The sequence below is a fragment of the Strongylocentrotus purpuratus genome, unplaced genomic scaffold (genome assembly GCF_000002235.5).
Source record: "Strongylocentrotus purpuratus isolate Spur 01 unplaced genomic scaffold, Spur_5.0 spur5_scaffold_1, whole genome shotgun sequence".
NCBI lineage: Eukaryota > Metazoa > Echinodermata > Echinoidea > Camarodonta > Strongylocentrotidae > Strongylocentrotus > Strongylocentrotus purpuratus.
In genome coordinates, this window is record NW_022145594.1 from 24,386,835 (window position 1) to 24,410,130 (window position 23,296).

At 35.6% G+C, this 23,296-nt stretch overlaps 1 protein-coding gene and 1 long non-coding RNA gene across 2 annotated transcripts; both read left to right on the forward strand.

Moving 5' to 3' along the window:
- Window positions 1-5,108: 5,108 nt before the first annotated feature.
- Window positions 5,109-19,330, forward strand: LOC105438486. The gene is made up of 5 exons (XM_030978636.1): window positions 5,109-5,665; window positions 9,477-9,833; window positions 16,315-16,665; window positions 18,566-18,685; window positions 19,251-19,330. Exons 1-5 carry the CDS (start codon window positions 5,650-5,652, stop codon window positions 19,328-19,330), a joined length of 924 nt encoding a protein of 307 aa, XP_030834496.1. The 5' UTR covers window positions 5,109-5,649.
- Window positions 19,331-19,956: 626 nt separating this feature from the next.
- On the forward strand, window positions 19,957-23,030 carry LOC115920995. The gene is made up of 3 exons (XR_004062658.1): window positions 19,957-20,021; window positions 20,678-20,735; window positions 22,326-23,030. It is a non-coding gene; the product is annotated as an uncharacterized LOC115920995 (long non-coding RNA).
- The last annotated feature ends 266 nt before the right edge of the window (window positions 23,031-23,296 follow it).

The following is a 23,296-nucleotide window of genomic DNA, read 5'->3' on the forward strand; positions in this document are numbered from 1 at the left end:
GTTGAAGCATGAATCATACCACCTGCATGTATGTATTTATACAATTTTGAGAATTGATAACCAACACTTTGGTAGCTTACACCCCTCTATTAATATTATCAGTATTATTATTATTATTATTACCATTGTTATAATTATTGTTATTATTAGATATATTATTAATATCGCTATAATTATCATTATTATTACCACATGCAGATGTTGAACAGACTCCTACGAAGATAACACGACCTAAGATTATTCTAATTAATAAAGTCCTCCTTATATAATTAGATATTAGTTTTAATTTAATTTGTCCTTTCTTAGATGAACCAAACATACCGGTAAAGAATTTGACAAGTTCTCAAATCACCTGGTTAACAATGAGCATTGTGCTCTTTGTAGGCATCTCTCTGGTGATTATCTGGTACATCTATCGTTCGAAAACAAGAGGTAACTTTTTATTCAAAATACGACGAACATAATTTTCTACTCTAAAACATAATCATAAATTTAGAAAATATATAAGAAGGCCGAAGTATTGAAATTTGAAATTAATGTAGTTGAGTCAAATGGTAACATGCTTTTCGTCGATAAATTCTAACCCGATATCGGGTAAATTTTACACTTAATTATGATGAATTTAACCAAAAAGATATACGTGTCCAAGTTTCTTACACGTTGGCCTCGTTCAGACATATGTTATGCGCAGTTGCCATTTATTTACATTAAAAAAGAAGACACAGAGGTTTTCCCCATTTCCTGCGGCGGTTTACCCCTTTATATCTGAACGAATGTTCATTGGGTAAATGTTTACATTACTTAAACAAAATATTCTATGATATTTTCCGTCTGCTATTTTGGAAAATAGAGACGGCAAAAAACTATTTGTGGAATTAGACAAAAGGTGTGCCTACATGTGTAATTCTTTACGTTTTTAATCAAAAAAACTAACCTGATTTTGTAGATGAAATACCCAAATGAACATTATTGCTAAGGTTTACATTTGTGTTCAAGGTCAACGCTCCTCTAGAAAAGATAACAAGAAAAGGACCCAACTCAAGTCAGGTATGTGTAATATATTACTCTACATAGAGTTTTTTTCCCGGAATTTATTTCTTCAGAAAGGGAGTTTGGACTTGGCTGTCAATGGTTTTTCAGACGGATGGTGTTCTGATGTTTAGGGTTATGGTTAGGTCAAAGGTTATGGTTAGGTCAAGGATATTGTTTGAAATTGAACTCACATAAATTGCCTATGCATCGTACATGAATGGCGTATAATTTTGTTTATAATATCCACCGTTATGACATTATGGTAAAATCAGATCGTCGTCTAGGGTGTTATATATGTATATATATATATATATATATATATAGTTATATTTACATTCGGTAGTTATAAGTACAGTCTTAGCAACAACATCTTATTTAATTGCTTTTTCGGTAAAACAAAAGACTAAAACCCATTAGATCATGTTCGGTCCTCAGTCATATGACCTGATCGCTCTTGTTGCATTACCCATAAGCATCATAAAATTATAAATTGTCATCTTTTTCTTGTATTTGCAGTATACACTACTAATGAGAGAAAGCATCAAATGAAGGTTTTAAATCAAAGGAACTAGATGATTATTCTGTCATACATATAATAAGATAAGATATTCTAATTATCTAATATGCTCAGAATTGCTCTTGTTTTCATCCAATATATTTTAAGTAACATCAACAGGAGATTCAGAACTACTTAGGACATCAGCAGAAAACGGCTCCAAAGATGGAAATGGTGAGACAATTTAAGGGCTTAAGAAAAATAATAGCCCCAAAAGTTGAAAAAACGTTCTTGGTACCTATTTTTTTGTCTATACCTCAAACTGTTCCTACGAACTTCCAAAGACGAGCAAGACATTTATGGCACATACGTTTATTCAAAACACTGCAGAGAAAAAAGACATTTCTGGCTTAAGAAAATCGAACTGCCTAACAACTAGAAAATGCAAATCATGACATTAGGACAAATTCAATTAAACGATTATTTTTGTTACTCAAAATAATAATTTTCGTACTTAACGAAAATGTATTGAATAAAGTGTTGATATTGAAAAACCAATAATAGCAAGAAGTCATGTTTCATATCAGAGAACTATAAGTTATATACCGATAATTTATTGATTTTCATAAAGTGGAAATTACTTTTTCAAATGCATTAGTCCATATATGTGCCACTGAGCAACATTGCTTCAATCATATTTATACATCTCATTGTTCGTAATATTCATTAGTTTTCTGGTTGACTTCTTCTGGAGACGCACTGTTGAATATTAAACTCAAGGTAAATTTAAGGTAGTCGATCAAGACAAATTCTAGGATTTCGACAATTTTATGCCCACCAAAGTAACGTTTTTTCAACAGTCTTCTTTTATAATTTCTTTTTACGTTTTCATTTTGAGTAAATTTGAATACCCAGACTCATTAATTGGGAAAAATGCTGCAGTTGCACATTATCGGTGACGGTTTCATCTGAGATTTTTTTCTCTTTTCCTATCTTGGAATCCTTACATATCTGCCTAGGCATGAGGAAAAGCATATGTGATACAGCCGGAAGCTTATGAAGTTCATTTAGGTGAATTCTACCATTATCGTCATAACTCGAACTTTTACTCCGAAAGCACTTGACGTTTAGAGGAGAAGAATGATCCGATTCTTGTGGAGACGATGCAGACTTTGAATCCCCAGACAACGGCGATTAAGAATTAAATAAAATGCAGATAAACGTTTAGCTTCAATTCAGCTACATGTATTATGTTAAAAAAAAACCTTGTACTATTTCTGTTTTTGGAAGCTTAAGGACGAATGAGCATTGAGACATTGAAATAGACTAAAAGATTGCAGAATTGGAATGCTTTCTTGGAGAATGTCTTTAAAACAAATCTAAGACAACCACCTTTGCAGTCGATGCACTGCTTTAACATCACTTAGATACAAAAATTGTGAAAATGAAGGCCTGTACTTGATATAAATAATAATAATCTGGATTTATATAGCGCTTCATACGGAATACCGTCTCTAAGCCCTTTACAGATATTATTATCCCCGTCATCGGATTTATTAACACACAAAGTGCATCATCTCCACTCACTGGAGTGTATACTTACCATATGGTCCCCTTGAGGGCATAGGTAATTACTAATACAAATGCTTTTGTCATCCTACTTGGTCCCCATTTCTCTCTTGGCTGGTAAATGTAGATTAATGGCTTACCATTAGTGCCGTGTCGGGGATCAAACCACGACCCTTGAATTTAATTTAAAGTGCTTAAACCACTCGACTACGACAGTTCGAATTCTCCTGCAATTGTGATTATGGGGGATTTCGATTTGGGAGAATAAACGTTTAGCATGACTAATCTGTTGTCATATTATATCTACATGTAACATGGAATGCGTTTCAATTTGGTTACACACAGTGTGCCATATTTGATGATGACGTGGATCCTAATCAAATGATTGGTTGAAAGCGTACACGTGACCAGGTATTATTTGCCTAACGCGTAATTCGGATAATGACCGTTCATTATTAAAATCATGTAATAAAAATCATTTTATTAAACGAATAAAACATAATATTATAAAACAAACAATACACATCATTTTGTCCGGGCATTAGTAAAATTACCCACACGAGGTACATCTGGAACAGTCTAACACGCCCAAGGCGATAGACTGTTTCAAAGGTACCACGTGTGTAATTCTTACTAATGCCCTCACTGATGTGTATTTATGTATACTAATTCATGAACTGTTAATGTGAGAAGGCCTGACCAAATATGAGTTAGAATAAACCTATCGTGACAAAATGTGTGTACATTGCAAAGTACAACAGATTATTCCTGCTGAACTGTTTACATTCCCAAGTCGAAGGGTCGAAATCCCCCACAATCACAATTGAAACAAATGTTTCGCTACCCAGCCATAGATCTGGATCTTTGCGATTTCGGACCCCATTTCATACCTAGATTTGATTGCATCAACTAGTATGATTTTTTTTACTCCGGGAATACCTAGACTTCAGATTTAGCATAGTTCTTAATATCGATCGGGAACGTTTCGTAAATATGAGTTCAAACCAAGTTGTGATAAATCCATAATAGGGACTTTTAGATTCTGCACGACGAGAACGTGGCCTGCCCTTTTGAGGCAATGTGACGTCCTTTTAAGGGCACTGGCAGTGACGTCACATCTCGTCGTGCATAATCTAAAAGTCCCTAATGTATTGTAAATATTGCGTAAGTAATACATGTATTCAGTTTGGAAGTAAATTCCTATAAAAAATACGCTTTTGTCACCGAACCACATTCCATAACAGGATGGAAGTGAGAGCATGTACAGAGAGAAAAGAGAAGATATAGGGGACTAAAGAACGAGAGAGAGAGAGAGCGAGAGAGAATGACAAAGAAAGAGAGAGAAAGAGAGAGAAAGAGAAAGGAAGAGAGAGAGAGAGAGAGACGGAGAGAAAGATAGAGAGAGAGAGAGAGAGAGAGAGAGAGAGAATGAGAGACAGGGAGATAGAAAGAAAACATATTCATCCGAGAGATATTCTCATGATAAAGCATGATCACAGTTGTACATGTAAATCTTTTGTTATTGTACAATAAGTAGATAAACAGTTCGTTCCGCTTATGAACAGAGTGAGGTGACTAATTTCGTGTTATATTGTGTCCATAAGTATTAAATACAAGTTTGTCATGATTTACGATCCCATTAGAATGTAATGAATGAAAATATATTTCTCTTACCTGTGTCATATGTTTGTGTTATGTTGTAACCATGGACACAGGAGTCTATGCTGTTGGGTTTTCCCCGAGGTGCAGAAAATTGAAGTTGCGCCATTATGTTGTAATACAACCACTGGGAGAAGCGTTCCCGAGTTTTTTCATTGTGTTGTTCTTGATGATTAAGAATGCATACTGGGTCAGATCCCTCAACATCTTACTCATTATGTCACTGTTTGCGTAACGGTGTCAAAGTCTAGATTACCATATAAAACAAACTAAATATGAAGATGGTGGTAGTACTATGAATTGGCATAGGGAAATAACATCATGATTCATTTCTATATATAGGCCTATGTGTTGTGAAGCGAGCTATTATGTGAATGTTCCGTATAAGGAGACCAACTGACAGCTAAAATTAATGAAAGGAAACTGCTATAATCGCGTGTACCTGATCGTCCACAGTGACAATAGCGGGATCACCTTCATGTCTCTACATGTTAGATCCATTCGGCTTTGCCAGTGCAATGATAGGCTCTTTCGCAAGAGTACATTGGCTATTAATCTCTCAAAAATAACAACACTGGCATTGTTTAGTGAAACCGTCAAAGGTACAAGTTCTCCAACAACTCGTTGAATCGCTTGTACATATAAAAGTTAACACGATTCTTAATTGAAGTTTTGCGATGCCCTGGACTTTAAATAGAGTAATACAGGGAATTATTATTTGCCCTGCAAATATCTAAAGGGTATTGTATACATAACTCACGCGATCAACTGTGTCTATTGAACAATCGACAAACTAATAGAACGGTACATATTCACGTGAAATTGATCTTTGAATCAACTACTGTGCTAGCGTCCATGATTTATTGAGACTGCAGAAGAAGGAACAAAAGGCCATGGCACATATTCAAGGTAAGAAGAAAGCACTCGGAAAGGGGGCTGTTGTTCAGTAACTTTACGTAGGCCTACGGGCCAACCATCGGGTTGATTTATACAATCCAGGGCCCCGTCTTACAAAGAGTTGATATCAATCGTAGCTTATTTGCGATTGATATCAATCGTAACTATGTACATAAGAGATAGGAGACTGTAAACTTGCGATTGATTGGAGGACTTACGATTAATTTGGATCGATCGTAACTCTTTGTAAGACGGGGCCCAGGACTTTGAAACAGGCTAAGTACTGAATTAGTTTACATGCACAAACTCTTGTGACTCGAAGTGCGTAATAGAATACATGCACTGTTAGACGATAGTTCACACCGACATAAAAAAGTGAGATTTAAAATCGATTTCTCCATCACGATCCAAAATTAGGGTTTTTTGCGTGTGTGAACATAATCATTTCACTAACCTTTGCGATTCGCATCGCGATCCTATTCGCAGTATGTCTTGCGTCGGGATTCTCTCGCCGAGCGAGAATTCTCCCTTTGTGTGAATGGACGCCCCCTAAAAAGAAACAATTTTTGCATCGCGATCAAATTCGCACTAATTGTTATGTGTGAACGGGCCTCATGTCTTACTCGATCCAGGAATCTCCAAAATAGTAGAAGGATTTACCAAGAAGAGGAAAAAGAGGCACATATTTTTTTTTGGTCCCGGAAATTGGCAAATTTTGCCGACCGATATTTTGTTCAGTGGGCGTACGCGCCTGGCCCACAGACCCGGGTAAAATTAGGGTTAGGTATAGTGCATGGAAATTATTTGTTTAGATTATGGAATTTGTATTGCTTTTTAAGAAAATGTAACTTGTGATGGTATGAGATAAAAAGAAAGAGGACTAACAGAGAACTATCAATGATTTGTTTGTATATCAATAGGTTTCATTATTATTTGTATATTGCTGTTAAGGAGGATTATCAAAATTAAATTATTTGTTCTATATATATATATATATATATATATATACATACATTTATAAAGAGTGGAAAATTAATTGAATAATTCTGTGAAACGTCTGAAGCTGCGACTTTTCACCCAAAGGGCTTCATTCGGTCATCAGTAATTCCCAGGTTTGGACGAAAATTCGAGGTCTCAGACGTTATATATTTATTTTCAACTCCGTTGATTTTCGAAGTATTGAGACGCAATATGTACACATACATAAATGTATGTACATAATGATGAATGGACCTAATGTTAAAAATCAAGTGGGTTTGGGATATAATTTTGAGTAGCTATTAAATTAATTGTTCTTCCTAACTAATTTTCTTGTTGAGGGTTTGGAGAGGCTGTCTTTTACTATTTCTGGTTTAGCCGAATATCTATTAAACCGTCTTTGTGGTCTAGTGGCTGATGACGTAATACCTACAAAAAAATCGGGTTCAGTTCCTGGTGGAAACATTAACCTATGCAGCTATTTCCACAAAGAAAATAGCATTTCCCTTTCGGAGGTTTCTCAGTGGCCTTGTAATCGTTTTTTTTTCGGAAGAGAATATTGACAAAACTTTTCTTGCACAATATGAATAAGTTGGCTATTAATATACCTGCATAAATATGTTGTTTGTTGAGAACGTGAGACCTATCGCTAAAGGTTAGTATAAAGCCATGCCCTCAAACAATGACTCATTCGAAGTAGGTCCAATGTTCACATAACGTACATCGTTATGCATATATACCCTACCAATTAAATGATAACTTTGTTTACTTGTATTTCATCAAAAATATTATGGGTAGTTAAACCGCTCATGTGGAAGAAATAGAATTATGAATAGTTTATATTCCGGGGTGAATTTTCGATCATTAGGAATTGACATTGAAGAGGCGTTCAATCATGTGATGCTAACTGTTTTGTTATCACCTTTGTTGATGATGATGCATACATTTATGTGGAGGTGTTGTGGTACAGTACGTGGTCCTCAAAGGTAGTACAACGTTTTGCTATGGGGTCATGAATTTGGTTCAAATGAACAAAACTTATGCGATCCTGCAACATTCAATGACCGTTGTCACGGCTAAAATCGAGTCTTAAGTGATTAAGTTATGAATATTAAACTGTTTATGTTGTATAGCTCCCTCTCAAAATTGATATTACTTTAGCTTCAAAACTATATGTTTCTTGATTAAAATCGACCGATTTTTTATTCCCGTTTGGAAATTATATAACAGCACTGCATATTCCTAGATTTGTCATGGTCGCATTTACCGTTGTATGGCCGTGGGCACTATTTGAAATTTAAATTTCTCAAAATCATTAGCATTTTAGTGAAAGTTGTTTATTCCAACACTAGATTTCACAATGGTTCTGCAAATTTAAAATTTCATAATCCAATCCTGTTGAAATATTACCAAAACTTTGTATTAGCTTTAATCTAAGGATCGAGGGTTTGAATCCCATCCCGGTACTAACATCCTTTGGCAGGACATTAACTCCAGGTGTTAATTAGTACAAGGTATAGGATGCCAAGGGTATTACACTTTGCTTAGCATTGCGGGCGTCTATGAAATAGCGACTGGCTTGAGTGCTCCATACAACGTTATTAGGGACTTTTAGATTGAGTGGACGAGAATGGCGTGAACGTCCACTGATCATGCGTGTCCATGGCAAGCCGTTTTAACATTCATTCCTATTTTTTTATATCAAGAAATTATTTTCCGTTGTAAAGCAGTGGTAATTCTTGAAATCAAGAAATGATTTTCTGTTGTAAAGTAATGGTAATTCTTGAAATCAAGAAATGATTTTCTGTTGTAAAGCAATGGTAATTCTAGATATCAAGAATCGGGAATAAATGTTAAAACGGCTTGTCATGGACACGCATGTTCTCGTCCACTCAATCTAAAAGTCCTTAATATGGACTTTTAGATTTGCGTGGACGTGTGACGCCCTTTTAAGGCACCGGCAGTCACGTGTGACGTTCTTTTAAGGCACTTGTAGTGCCTAAGGATGTCACATGTTGCAGTCCACGTTCTCGTCTTGCAAACCTAAACGTCCCTATTAACGCTGTGTGGAGCACCAAGGAGTTACTAAACTCCTTGGGAGCACCGAAGCCTGAAACCGCCTACAGGGAAATAATACATTTGTAAAACCCTTAGAGACACCGTCGATATATGAAGCGCTATAAAAACCTAGACTGATATTTTAGTTACTGTTATACATTTGTGGTGGATGTGAAGTATGCAGAAAGAAGAGAGAGTTAGACAAATTGGGGGAGAATAAAAGTGAGAGCAAAAGAAAGAAAGAGAGAGGACAATAATATAATAATCGCTCTCGCGAACCATTTCACCGACCGACATCTTCACCCTTACATTTTACTCATCGCACGCTGTGTCCCAGCAGGGTATAGCAATTGCAGACGCGTACGCAAGGGGGGGGGGGGGGGGGGGGGGCTGGGGGTTGAAACCCCCCTTTGGTATTTTGTATGTGTGTATTTTGGAGAACCCCCCTCTTTGGTTTTGTTTGTTTGTTTGTTTTTAAATAAAAAAATATGCCAATGGCTGACCTAAAAAAGTTGACCTTACCACCCCCAACAGAGCAAAATGTCAATTTTTGAAATTTCGAGACAAAAACAAAAGTGTCCTCTTTCCCCCCTCCCCCCGCTTATTCAACGGCTGGCTGAGTCGTTGCGATTTTGGGGGGATCAAAAAAAAAGTGTCCGCTTACCCCCCCCCCCCCCCCCACCCCCCCTTGAAAAAACCTGCGTACGCTACTGAACAATTGTATTCATTTAGCTATTTCGATATAAAATTACATGTTGAGTTCATTATTTTTGTCTTATCAACCCAGCCTCTGTCGTAATAACCTTACTGATCTGGGCCGCAGTCAGCGTCTCTGGAACTACTACAGAACTTTCCACGACGGCCGGTGACACTGTCAACATAGCATGTCTCTTCGGAGAAGGCACGGTAATTAATATCTACTGGTACTACAACAACGGTACTGGGCGTCAGAAGCTTTTGTTCCTTGCCAAGGGGAACATAACATTAGGAGCAGAATATGCAAATCGAGCAAGTTTGCAAGACGACAATTCGACGCTCATCTTGGAAAATATAACCGTCGTCGATGTGGGAACCTATTGCTGTGTCGTGGACCGGAAAGGACAAATTCCAGTGCAAAACATCAACACCAAGCTCAATGTGTTCAGTAAGTTTCAATTCTGATCTCCTTGACGACCATATGCAATGATTGATTATGTCATTGTTTAAAGAATAGTCACATTTTCACGTAAAAGCTAGACGTTAAGGCCACACAAGAACAGTTTTGTTTAATAATAATAACATAAATTGTTCTGTTTACCCACGAAGCCTAACTAGCACCAATAATGTTCTTACTGTAGATCCTACAACTAGTGTATCCAAAGCAACTGTCAGGTTCACATAGACTTCAGGGCTAAGATAATTAAATGTTTATTAATACAGATACCTTAGTGTCGACCTGGGATTCTAACCAGCAAGTTTAGGATTGAGAGTCATTCAAGTGAATCAACCACTTTACCATGACACCTTCAACTTGTTTGCTTAATATTTATTTGCTGTTTTTGATGTTTTCGGTTTGTTCGTTTGTTTTAATAATGCTCCGTTAACACCCCACAAAAGAAAAAGGTTCAGGTAGAGCCTCGAGATCCTCAATCATTTGCCCCATTGTACTCGGCTTCGAAATTGCCATGTATTGAGTTTCTTTGGCGGGGTTCCAAAATAGATCCTTGCTTAATACATGCCTAGAAGGGGTTTTGCCCTCATCTGTTCATCTTGACTAAGCTGTATTCATATGGTACTTGGCAATTATCTTGTAATTAATGCAAGACCTGCATGAAAAGCAGTAGTAACACTGGTGTGGCTACCCTGGGTAAATAATCTAAAATTATGATAAAAACAAATTTAATATAAAAAATAATAATAACAATAATATTAATAATAATAACAACAATAATGATTATAGTGATAATACGAGTAATAATATCAAAGACTATTTTAATTATTATTACTATCATTATCATTGTTATCATTTTATTATCATTATTATTATTTGATGATACTGGTATTCAAGTTTCAAGTTTATTTGTTTCACATTTCACAAAACAGAATTCACATAAATGACCAAATTGTAAAATAACTATGACCGTATTATATAATCGAGTCTTTGTAAAGACGTCGAAATTGATTGTTTCAAATGTTAGGTTATACAGGATAAAATGTTAGGTTATACAGGGTAAAATGTTAGGTTATATAGGGTAAAATTTGAGGAACCTTTGAAACAGCTTAGCTTGTAGATTAAAGGTTCCCCTAAATAACAAATAACATTTGATTGGAGTAGTTGCAATGGTGAAGGATGTTCCAATGATAATAGGTGTGCAAGAAAGCCTTAAAGGATAGTTAAGTTCTTCTTTCAGACCGCAAATGCCTTCAGAGTGCATGGTTATTGCTCTTTTTCTTATTTATGACATTACTAGTGCTCTTTTAGGACCAAAAATTGCTATGAAAAAGTTTTGCCCTCCAAATTTGCAAAATATTTAGCCAATACGCTCATATTAATTCAGCTCCACTTTTATGAAATCACGGTGACCTTTAATTAATTAATTAATTAATTAATAATAACAATACACTGGCCGGCTGGATGTGCCAATTATAACCAACACGAAATATCCATCAAAAGCCAACATCGGCATTGGCTAGAATAAACGTATAAGGCCCTTTTTTGTTTTTCAAGAGCTGGTCCAAATTACCTTAAATTTGTGGTGGTACACAAATATTAGAAATCGTTATATTTATGGATATTTCAGCCGTCTCCGAACCGATTTTGTCATTCAAAGTGTATGTTCTTTCAAATTAGACACTCAGTTTTCCATTATCTCACAACAAAAACAAATTGTGTAGCGCCCTCTGCAACAAAACCCAACTAGTAGACATGAACAATCATGTAATATACAATAATAAGAAGGCCGTAACCTAGACACAATAGGGACTTTTAGATTCGCACGAAGACAATGGGGATTGCTACGATCGACGTCCTTTTAATGCACTGCCTTGAATGGACGTCACACGTATCAGTCCACGGAAATCTAAAAGTCCCTAATATAATACAACATGCATTCAAACCCATGCACGCCTGCTACCAGAGATCCCCAAGGCACGCAAACACACTCTCCTGATCCATGCCCGACGCACAGTGGGCCAGAATCGCCTCAAAGTGTGCCAAAATTCAAAATTGGCGAATGTGTATTTTTATATTTTTTTCATTCGCTTGGGGAAGAAAACATTCTAAAGAATATTTTTCCACCCATATTTTAATATTTAGCGAGTTTTAAAAGTGTCATATACCCCTGCGAACATGGGAAAATCTATATGTTGCTCCAAAAATGATAAAAGTGGCAACTTTACAATAGGTGTTGAGAATTTATGAAGGGAAAAGCAATCAACTTGATACTGCGTGCACTTCTTGCCTATTGGTAACCCAATTAGAAAATACAATGACCAAATTTATGGAAGCTTCATTTTGGGAAAAATGAGCATTAAATTTCACCAAAAAAAAAAAAAAAAATTGCAATTTTTTATAAAAGTAGCATGTTTATTAGGATTCCGGCCGATTCCCGCAGTGATGTTAATCTCAAAATGTCCGCCCAAACCTAAGCTTTCCATGTATGGTATTTCTTTTTGCTAGAATTTGCTACACTGCATGTGCAGGCGCTTTTCCTCCCCACGTCCATCGATTATTATTAGGCATAATCTGTACACATTTGTACTGTTTCGTTTACGCACAGCCGATTCAACGCTCGTCCGCGTAACCGTGGCAACGCACAGTGGGCCAGGGAGGAACCAAAGTGCGCCAAAACTCATTTTTGGTGATTTATTTTTCTTCAATTCTCTTCTTGACCAGTTGAACTGTAATACATTGAGGAATACCTCAGTAAAATATTTAATTCGGGTAAGCACAACTAGGGAATAAATTTACTCCTTCAAACAGCAAAATCCTACATATTCACAGTTTTAGTTCCAAAGTGACTTATTAGGTGGGCTGTATCTAATACAGACCACCTTATAATTTTGTTAAAATTGCCTTTATTATTATTATTTATTATTTATTATCAGGTGGGCTGTATATCGTACAGACCACCTTATAATTTCGTAAGAATTGCCTTTATTTATTTATTTATTTATTATTCTTTATTTTTCTTATTTCGAACCACTTTTTTGTAAGCACGATTACTTGAAAATGGCTCAATCAAATGCCTTCAAATTTGGCACACATATGTATAGGCATATGTACAAAGCACAATAACGTTTTTAACATTGACCTTTACTGATGACGTCATCTAGGCGCCATTTTGTAAAATTTTACGAAAATCAACACATGATCATATCTTCATAACCAAAAGGTATTTCTCATTCATATTTATCACGATTAAGGTCAATATCCGTCCGGTCAATTGCAGGTCAAATTACGCGCGCGTGCGCGTACGTCCGCGCGTCAATACGCGCGCAAAATTTAAAAATGCTCAAAATCGTCTCAAAATCATTTTGCATACGTTTTAGGCCATTCTAAGCATTTTATAAAAAATCGCGCACACGCGCATGCGCGTGCGTTTTTTGCGCGTAAAACTATTACACAACATAGAATTGCCATTTTTTTTCTTTCATAATATTCCACATATTTTTACAAACAAATTGATACCATGTTTGTCTCTTTATGACTATTAATAACGGAATGATCGACCGTTTAACAAAAATTTCCGTGCGCGCGAGCTCTTGTAATACATAGCATATATGGGCAAAAACATGCCTATACAAAATCCATTGTAGCTCTTTAGGCTGCAAGGTGACCTCAATTTTTTTCATATTTTGATAGAGTATGATTCGGAGATATTGTGTCATGTCACATTTGACCTTCAATTAACTCATGACGTCATCATAATGGCCTCCGAACTCAAAATTCCAATTTGCATGTTATGACGTCAGCATATTTATGGAAAATTGATTGTATCTCTGTAAATAGTGATTGATTTTCTTCCAAATTTTGAAATGTTCTAGCTGAGACAATTCCTTACAAATGTAATTACTATTATTCTTCATTTTGACAAAGGCATCATGGCGTATTTTTGCGATTAAAGGAGGCATGTAAATTTTTCACATTTTGCGTGTATTCTGTATGGGACATGATTTTTTCTCAAAACTCGATTCTACATTCCCGTCTTTTGCGAGCAATATCTACGTCGTTTTAGCTTTATTTACGCTGAACTTCGAGTATGTTGTAGCTGAGACAAAAAGCTATCTCAAATGTACCCTTTATTTTGTCTCAATTTTTTGTTGGATCAGCCCACCTATACTTGTTCCAAACAAGTATTACAAATCTAGTTTATTTTTCTTATTTCGACCCACTTTTTTGTGTGCAAGATAATTTGAAAATGGCTTAATCAAATACCTTGAAATTTGGCACTTATATGTATAGGCATTAGAACAAAACACAGACATTTTTTCAACCATGACCTTGACTGATGACTTCATCTAGGCGCCATTTTGTGAAATTTTCTGAAAATAAACTCTTGATCATATCTTTATAACCAAAAACCATTTCTCATTCATATTTATCATGATCAAGGTCAATATCTGTCCGGTCAATTTCGGGTAAAAAAACGCGCGCATTCGCGTACGTCCGCGCGTCAGTGCGCGCGCAAAATTTTAAAATGCTCAAAATCATCTCAAATTTTTTTCCATAAGTTTTAGGTCATTTTAAGCATTTTATAAAAAATCGCGCACACGCGCATGCGCGCGCGTTTTCACGCGTAACACCATTAAAAAACATAGAATCGCCATTTTTTTTCTTTCATGATATTTTTCATATTTTTTCAAGGAATTTGATACCATGTTTATCTCTTTATGACCACTAATAACAAGATGAGCGTCAATTCAAGAAAAATGTCCGTGCGCGCGAGCTCTTTTAATACATAGCATATATGGGCAAAAACATGCCTATACAAAATCCATTATAGCTCTTTGGAATGAACTGTGACCATCATTTTTTTCTTCATATTTAGATAGAGTATGAGTCGAAGATATGATTCCATGTCTCATTTGGCCATTAAGTGTATCGTGACATCATCATAATGGCCTTGGAACTCAAAATACGAATTTGCATATTATGAAGTCAGCATATTTATGGGAAATTGATTGTATCTCTGTAAATATTGATCGATTTTCTTCCAAATTTTGATATGATGTAGCTAAGACAATTTTCTTCAAGCTAAGTTTCCACTATTTTTCCATTTGATTACGTCATCATAGTGAAAATTACGATTAAAGGGCACATATCAGAAATTTCTTAAGTTGCGTGTTATGCCTAAGGAAGGTGAATTTCTTTCACATCATTAATCTATATGACATTGTTTTTTAGCAGTATCTCGCTTATTTTTGCTCTATTTCGTGTCAAATTTTTGTTGACCAGCCCACCTATACTTGTTCTAAACAAGTATTATATGTCTAGTTTTATAAATCTTTCAATTTAACATGAAGTTCTTAAGTTATTGATATAAAATTGCTCTCACATATTCCTGATAGTTTATTTCGTTGCATGAATTGGTTAAAATGTAAAGAAACACAATCTTCATGATATATTAAAGGTTAATTCACTGAAAACTGGACTAATTATCCTTGTTTTTTATAAATCCAGAGGAAACGTTTAGATTTCCGCAGAGTTCCGCTTATATTTTGATACTACCATTTTATCTGATGTCTAAGCTTTAAGTTGATACCAAATTTGGCTGCCCGATCTTGCCCGTTGTCATGTTAGAGCCGATTCCCCTTGCCACATTGTCCCGAAAAATATTTTTGTTTTTAGTCCGCGGTTGAATCATGAAGGATTCGCGGTCATAAATCACGGCGCTTGGGGGCGCGTGACACTTGTTCTGACACCGCGGACCAAAATAAACACATTTTTCGGGGCAATGTTGCAAAGAAAACGGCTCTAACATAATAACGGGCACAATCGGGCAGCCAAATCTGGTATCAACTTAAAGCTTAGATATCAGAGAAAATGTTGGTAATACCATTTAAGCGGAAATCCCTGGACATCCAAACATTTCCTATGGATTTATAGAAAATAAATCCCGATAAATTAGTTTTGGCACACTTTGGTTCCTCCCTGGCCCACTGTGCGATGCCTCCCCTGCAGTGTCTTTTCGCGTAAATTAGTTAACAGTGGCCGTCGCCAGGCCGGACAATCTACACTGCTTGTCTGACCTAGCAACAACAATTTACACAGGTTTATCTGTTTATTTTAATATGAAAAACTCATTATATTGGATATTTATGTATACTTTCTATTTAACAACTTTAAACCATGTAAAACGTATTATATTATTGAATGTTGAGTTGTATATCTGATTTCTTATCAAGATTACTATTCTGTTGAAAATGAAAAATAAAAACTGAACTGCACTGAACTATGCAAATGACCTCGACAAGAAAAACAAGGCCCTTGCACATGTAGGCGACCACGTTCGCATGCCTGAAGGTCCTCCGGCCCTGTCCACCGGTTACATGCGCGCATACATCAGAACATGTTTATCGGGGAAGGCCCACTGTATCTGTATCACTAATAATACTATCATTATCATTATCATTTTTAAATTAAGGTCTTCGCCCTGATACGCTCCCGGTGATCCCTTCTTGCACCGGAGCTGACGAGTCTTCATCCTGCAGCATTCATGCCAACCAATCCTTCACCCTTAACTGCACACTCCCAAACGTTTATCCTGTTGAAGATACCGAACTCATTTGGTATCATGATAGAAAACATTTCCCATCTATTCCTGAAGTAACGCAGAATGATGACGGGACCACTGATATCATTCGACATATTAAGATATATGAAACAGGAAACTTTACCTGTAACGCCACATATCTTTCGGCTAATGGAAGAGAGAACACAGCCGTATCAGTTGAAGCACGGATCATCATCATACCGGCCATCATACCACCCACGGGTATGTATTTATAAAATCTTGACAATTTGTACTAAAACTTTGTTTTGCTTTCTGCGTCCTTCTGCACTGTTGCTCGTTTGCCGCGCATTGAATTTGGCAATACTCCAAAACAACAGCTCCCAACTGATGTCAGGACTATTTTTTACAACACAAATGGCTTTGCAAAATTACTCATTTCCCGCCCGGATTAGCCCCATGGCAACAACCTCAGACTGGTTAAGATTCATGTAGCACTGAAAACAACCATTACGCCTTCGGTACATCTATCTCACGATAAATACTATGTGGCACAGGGAGATTATTTGTGTGCCTATTCACCATTTTCACTGATAGGAAAATTCAATAAGAGTTGTATTGTATCTGCACATTAGAAGGATTCATTTTTTAATGATATATATTTCAAGTGGATGTGAATGTTTACTTACTTACTTACTGCCAATTATGCCTCCTGGCACGTAGGGCAGCAACAAAAGTCTTCCACTCCTCCCGATCCTGGGCCAGTCTTTAGATGGTATTCCATGTGTGGTTCAGGTATTTAATCTCCCCTTCCACAGTTCTTCGCCAAGTGTTTTTAGGACGTCCCCTCTTTCTTTTGCCTTCTGGTGTCCAATGGAGGGCTGTTCGTGTGATGTCATCTATGTTCTTTCCCATTACATGTCCGATACATCTCCACATTCTTCTCGTGATGATGTTCTCCATGCTGTCTTGATGGCATTGGGCATACAGTCCTTCATTTGAAATGGTATTTGGCCAGAAAATGAGGCATATTCTACTCAGACTCTTTGTGTGGAAGACCGATAGCTTATTGAGGTCGTTTTTCGTCATTCTCCAACATTCAGAGCCGTACAGGAGAGTGGAAAGGACACAGCTCTGGTACAATTTTGGCTTGGTCTTGTGCTATACTGCTGTGATCTTTTTATATTATTGAACATTCTGAGTGCATTTCTGGTTTTATTAAGACGGTTCTTAAAGTCTTTGCCTGCGCCTCCATCGTGCCTGCCAGTGCTGCCCAGGTAAGTAACCTCCTCAGTTATAGGTAGGTCTTTCCCGTTTGCTTGAATTGGTAAAGGGTCCGAGATGTTCAGGGTCATCACCTCTGTTTCAAGCCAATTTGCTGCGCAAAATCACTGAGTCTGGATGTTTTTCTTGCATATGCTGGTGGGTGTGTGAAAGTAGAGCGAGATCATCTGCAAAGTCGAGGTCCTCAAGTGTAGAAAAGAGGGTCCATCTTTAACTCTTTTTGGTCTTCAGTTGCCTGTCTCATCACCAAGCTTATCACCCAGTGCTGACATGACACATCCTTGCTTAACTCCAGTTTTCACTTGGAACTTATGGATACTGTTTCCAACTCTGCATGTGAAATTGTTGTAAAAGCTCTTAATTACAAGAACGAGCTGCTCTAGTATCCCATATTTGCGTAGTATTTTCCAAAGGCTGTCTCGATGGATGCTATTGAATGCTTTTTCAAGGTCAACATAATTAATATAACGTTTCCTCTGCCATTCTGTGCATTGCTTTATGATACTAATGTTTGACTTCATGTTATTAATATTATATTTTAGGACATTCTCTTTTATATAGCAATTTATGTGTAGATATCTGTGAGCATGAAGTTGCAATTAATTTTTAATAGCTGTATTGCTGAGCATCAAGAGAGATTTACCGATCTATTTTGCACTTCAACTTTGTCATTATCATTATTATTATTACTATTATGGTTATGACAATTGTTATTAACATCATTATTATTATTATTTATTATAACTATCATTATTAATAACACAGGAAGATGTTTGACAGACTCCTCGGAAGATGACGCTCCCTAAGGTTATCCTAATAAATGAAGTCCTCCTTAAATAACCATATATTAATTTTCTTTCAACTTGTCGTCTTTTCTTAGATGAACCAAACACACCGGATAAGAATTTGACGGATGGTCCAATCGTCGGAATAGCATTAAGCGTTGCCACAGTGCTGATTGTAGGCATTCTCCTGTGCATCTATTGTTTGAAAACACGAAGTAAGCTTGTATTAGAAATATGACGAACTTATTTTCCTAGTTTAAAACATAATCATAATTTTATACAATATTTTAAAAGGACTAGGTTTTTTTTATTCAAAATAAATGTAGTTGGGTTGAAAGTGAAGTTGCTTTTCGTCGGTGAAATCCAACCCGATATTGGGTTAATTGTTAACCCTAATTGTGTTTGATTTTACACAAAAAAAATACAAGTGTTACAATTTTTACCCATTAGGCCTCTTTCAGACCTATGTCGCACGCAGTTGCCATTCATTTAAATAAAATAAAAACACGCAGCTATTGTGTCCACCTTTTCTGTGCAGTTTACCCATTTATATCTCAACGATCCTTTTAATGGGTAAATTTGTATATCGTGATAGGTGTATATTTTATTAACATAAATATTTTAGGATATTTTCCGTCTGCTTTTTTTTATATTTAGGGACGGGAAATAGTTATTTGTGGAATTATAAAAAAAGGTTTGTCTTTATGTGTTTTTCTTTACATTTACGTAGATGCAATACAAATATGAACAATAATGCTAAGATTTACATTTGTTTTCAAGGTCACTGCTGCTCCAAAAGAGATGGACAAAACAGCAAGGTGGTCCAAGCCGATCCAGGTATGTATACTACGTTACTTTAAATATGGCCCGAAGTCTGCTCGGTAATTCATTTCGTCAGAATAGGGATTTTGGACTTGGCTATATTTGTTTTTAGGTGGATTGGCTTTATGATATTAAGGGTTAGGGTTTGGTCAAAGATACGGTTTGAAATTGATGTCGCATGAGCTGCTACTGGATCTTAAATGTTTGTCGAAAAATCGGCATGATGGAATAGTTTAGACCTAAGTTCATAATTATGGAATCATGGTGAAATCAGATCGTCGTTTGGAATGTTATCTATTTCATATATATACCTATATGTATATATAAAAGTGTGAGAATTCTCAACTCTGACATATATATATATATATATATAGTTATTTAGTTTTTAATGCTATTTTGGTGCATAAATAGGCTAAAACGCAACAGATCATGCCACCTTTTGAAATTATATTACCTGATCGCTCTTCTTGATTTTACATAATCATCATACAATTGTGAAATGTCATCTTTTCATTGTATTTTCAGTACTCACTTTTAGAACAGGGCATCAGTTTAGGGTTTTGATTAAAAGGAACTAGATGATTATTCTGTCATGCATATACTAAGATAAGATATTCTATTATGGTCAAAAATGCTTTTGTATTCATCCAATGATTCTTTAAGTAACGTCAACAGAAGGATTTAAACTACTTGAAACACCAGCAAAGAATGGTTCCGAAGATGAAAATGGTAAGACCATTTAAAGTTTTCTAAAGTAATGATTAAGAAAGGAAAAAAAAAAATACTTTGTTTGTATGTTTCCCCTTTTCATTGTACTGTTCTTACGGATGTCCAACGACGAGCAACACTTTGTTAGCACATATGTTTATTCAAACCACAACAAAGAAGAGCGCCATTCCTTGCTTAAGAAAATCAAGCCGCCTATCAACTAGAAAATGCACATCACGATAATTCGACAAATGGAATTATATGAAAGTTATTTTTTTACTCAGAAAGTTTATTTTCCAGAGTCCACTCCAAAAATAATTGGCTTTTTATTATTAAAAGATACATATGAAAGGGCAGAAAATGAACTTTCTGAAATTTGTTTTCGCTATGAAATTCAGTTACCGCCCGCCAAATGACTCTTTGGTTTCCTCTCTTCAAATTATTTTTAATTAGTCATGCGTGAAATATGTATTACATGGGTGGCTTCGAATGAAAGAGGAGGCTCTAAGCTTTACAAATATGTGTCATTTATTAATAATAATTGTGATAAAGGTATGATAAAACATCGATAATTCATGGTTTCGTTTTTTTTCTGGGACGCACTGTATATTCTAGCTTTTATGAAACAGGGCCCGGATTTCTGTCAATATAACACTATAACGTTTGGCTTTCCACAGTTGATAACTCAAATCTGCCACAACCGCCTACCGAAGCACAGGAAGGAATCGTGAACAGGTACAGTATGTTCATATACTGCAAAATATCTTAGGTCTTCTTCAATTCAAAGAATTTTTACTGATAAATTCCAAGATAATATTTATTGCCCAAAATGTTATCACATGATAACTCTATGCATTTCAAATGAATAATCTGCTTTGTCTTTGCTTTGTGTATCATAAGCATTGCTAAGTAATAAAACGTTATTTGTAAAATAACCATTGACTGATATGTTCAACTTAGCCTGAAATTAAGAAAAAGGATATTTCTGTTGACTGGTTTGCTAAACATATGATGATGATGATGGTGATGATGACGATACTAATACTACAACTACTACTGTTACTTCTTCTTCTACTACTACTGATACTACTACTGGTACTTATAAAAATAATGATATTAATATTAATGTAAGCTTGTAAGGAGCCACATCAAATTGAAATAAAATCTTAATGGCGAACTATGTACTCAATGATATAATGCTATGAAATCACTATAGACGGAACTACATAATATGAGTAGGATAGAGCACATTAAATAGAAACAAAAATCAATTTCAGTATCTAAACAGTTGCCGCAATATTGCCTCTAAATAGCTATCAAAGCATAAGTACAAAGTATTAAGTACAGAGGGGTTTTGAATATACTTATACCGAGTTTATGTTTGTGGGAGTATTCTCTTTTTTATTAAGTGCTTCTTTAAAGATACGGTAAGCTTTTAATCAAAAAGAGATGAAAAACAGAAACCGATCAATTTGAGCTGAATAGAAGAGAAAATAGGTATTTTGTGTATAACCTTATGCCTACACCTGTATTAGTGTCTTATTTGAAGTTTTGATCGTATAGACCTATATATCTTATTTAGGCCTCTTTTAATTTAAAAAAAAATAATGATTGAAACAATTTATCATTATTTATTTGACCAATCGAAAAACATATCTTAATACATACACACAACTTTAGGGAAGTGGAGAGGAGAGAGAGAGAGAAGGATACATGAAATCTGCTGGCCACGTTTTATTAAAAAAAAAAAAAAAGCAATTAAAACTTGCTATATCATTACTCGAAAGCATGTCACCCCCCAATGATTATAGTAGTTAAAAGTCATGCGCTATATAAATAATCTCATGAACTAACTCATATAAACTAATAAAGCCCACAAGTGTTTTGCTTATGCAGTTGTCTTTCTCCTAATAAATAAATAAACCCTCTAAACATACAGGTACACGACGCCCCCTTGTCTATGCCAGAGTGACCTAGGTTGAGTTTATCAACCGAGAAGCGTACGGCGTAACATAACTCGCTGGGCTGGTAAGAAGGCATCATAGAAAGGACAGGGCCAGCGTGAGTTGGAACTGTGTGCGGATCGTGGTTTAATTTGAAATAATTTTTTGTTTTTATTTTTTGTAGACTATGACTAATATTATATTAAAATGAGATTGGAAAAAGAAAGAAAGAAATAATAATTTTACCAAGACATTAAAAGAAAGAGATGCGATGAAATTGGCAACAATAGTCAAATTTGACTAATAGCCATTATAATACCAAACGAACAACAACAACAACAATGATGCTGATCTTAATTGCCTTTCATTTTCAATTTTACAGGTCTGACGAAAGGAAAATTAGCGATGGAGAAATCATAGCATTAGCCAAAAAAATGCCCCATGGCAATTACACCGAATTTGGCGTAGCTTTGGGATTTGACATCAACTACTCTAAGAACATCTTAACCAAATATCAATCAAATTATATTGATGCGTTTGAAGAAATATTGAAAAATTGGAGTACAAAGACAGGTGGTTTTACACAAAAACTTGATGACGCTCTATTGAAAGCCGACCTCGGAGGACTAAGATATGAGTGCAAGTCAGATGTAGACTAACAGCCTCAACTTGTACAACATATCGTATGATTTACATGATACAACATAGCATTAATGATGATGTTACAATGTTCGTGACAATTGCAGACCGATCTGGGTACTACTTATGCCCTTATTACCTTCACCATGGACAATAATCCACTATCCTTTATTTTATGACGTCATTACTCATTTCTCCACTATTAAAAGAGGAAAATTAAATCCTTCCTCTTATTGTTTTATTGTTAAGCTTGTTTCTCGTTCAGGTCATAATCCTTAACGTTGGTACGATATCCTAACATTTTCATAGTTTAAGCAAATTCAACCACAAATACAATTTTTTTAAAACAATGTTGATCGGTGAAGTGTGCATGGATTAATGTAACAAATGCTTCATTTGAAAGCGTATTGCCTCTACTGTATGAAAACAAGAAAACATAAAATGTCACATACTCTTTGTAAACACTAAATTTTTGTTATCAGGCTTCGACTTTATGTTCTAGGAAGCACTGTAATTTTATTTTTTTTACGATTTTGGAAGTAAATTCGAAAAGTTTTGAGCGTCGTGATAGAAACCACGATCTGATAGAAAGTTCCACAACGTACCTGGAAGCTCTTAAAAAAAAAGTATGTAAACAAGTATAAATATGCAAATGTATAATTCTAGTAGTTGAAGATTTTCTTTAACTTTTCTGTAAGAAAGGTTACATTATTT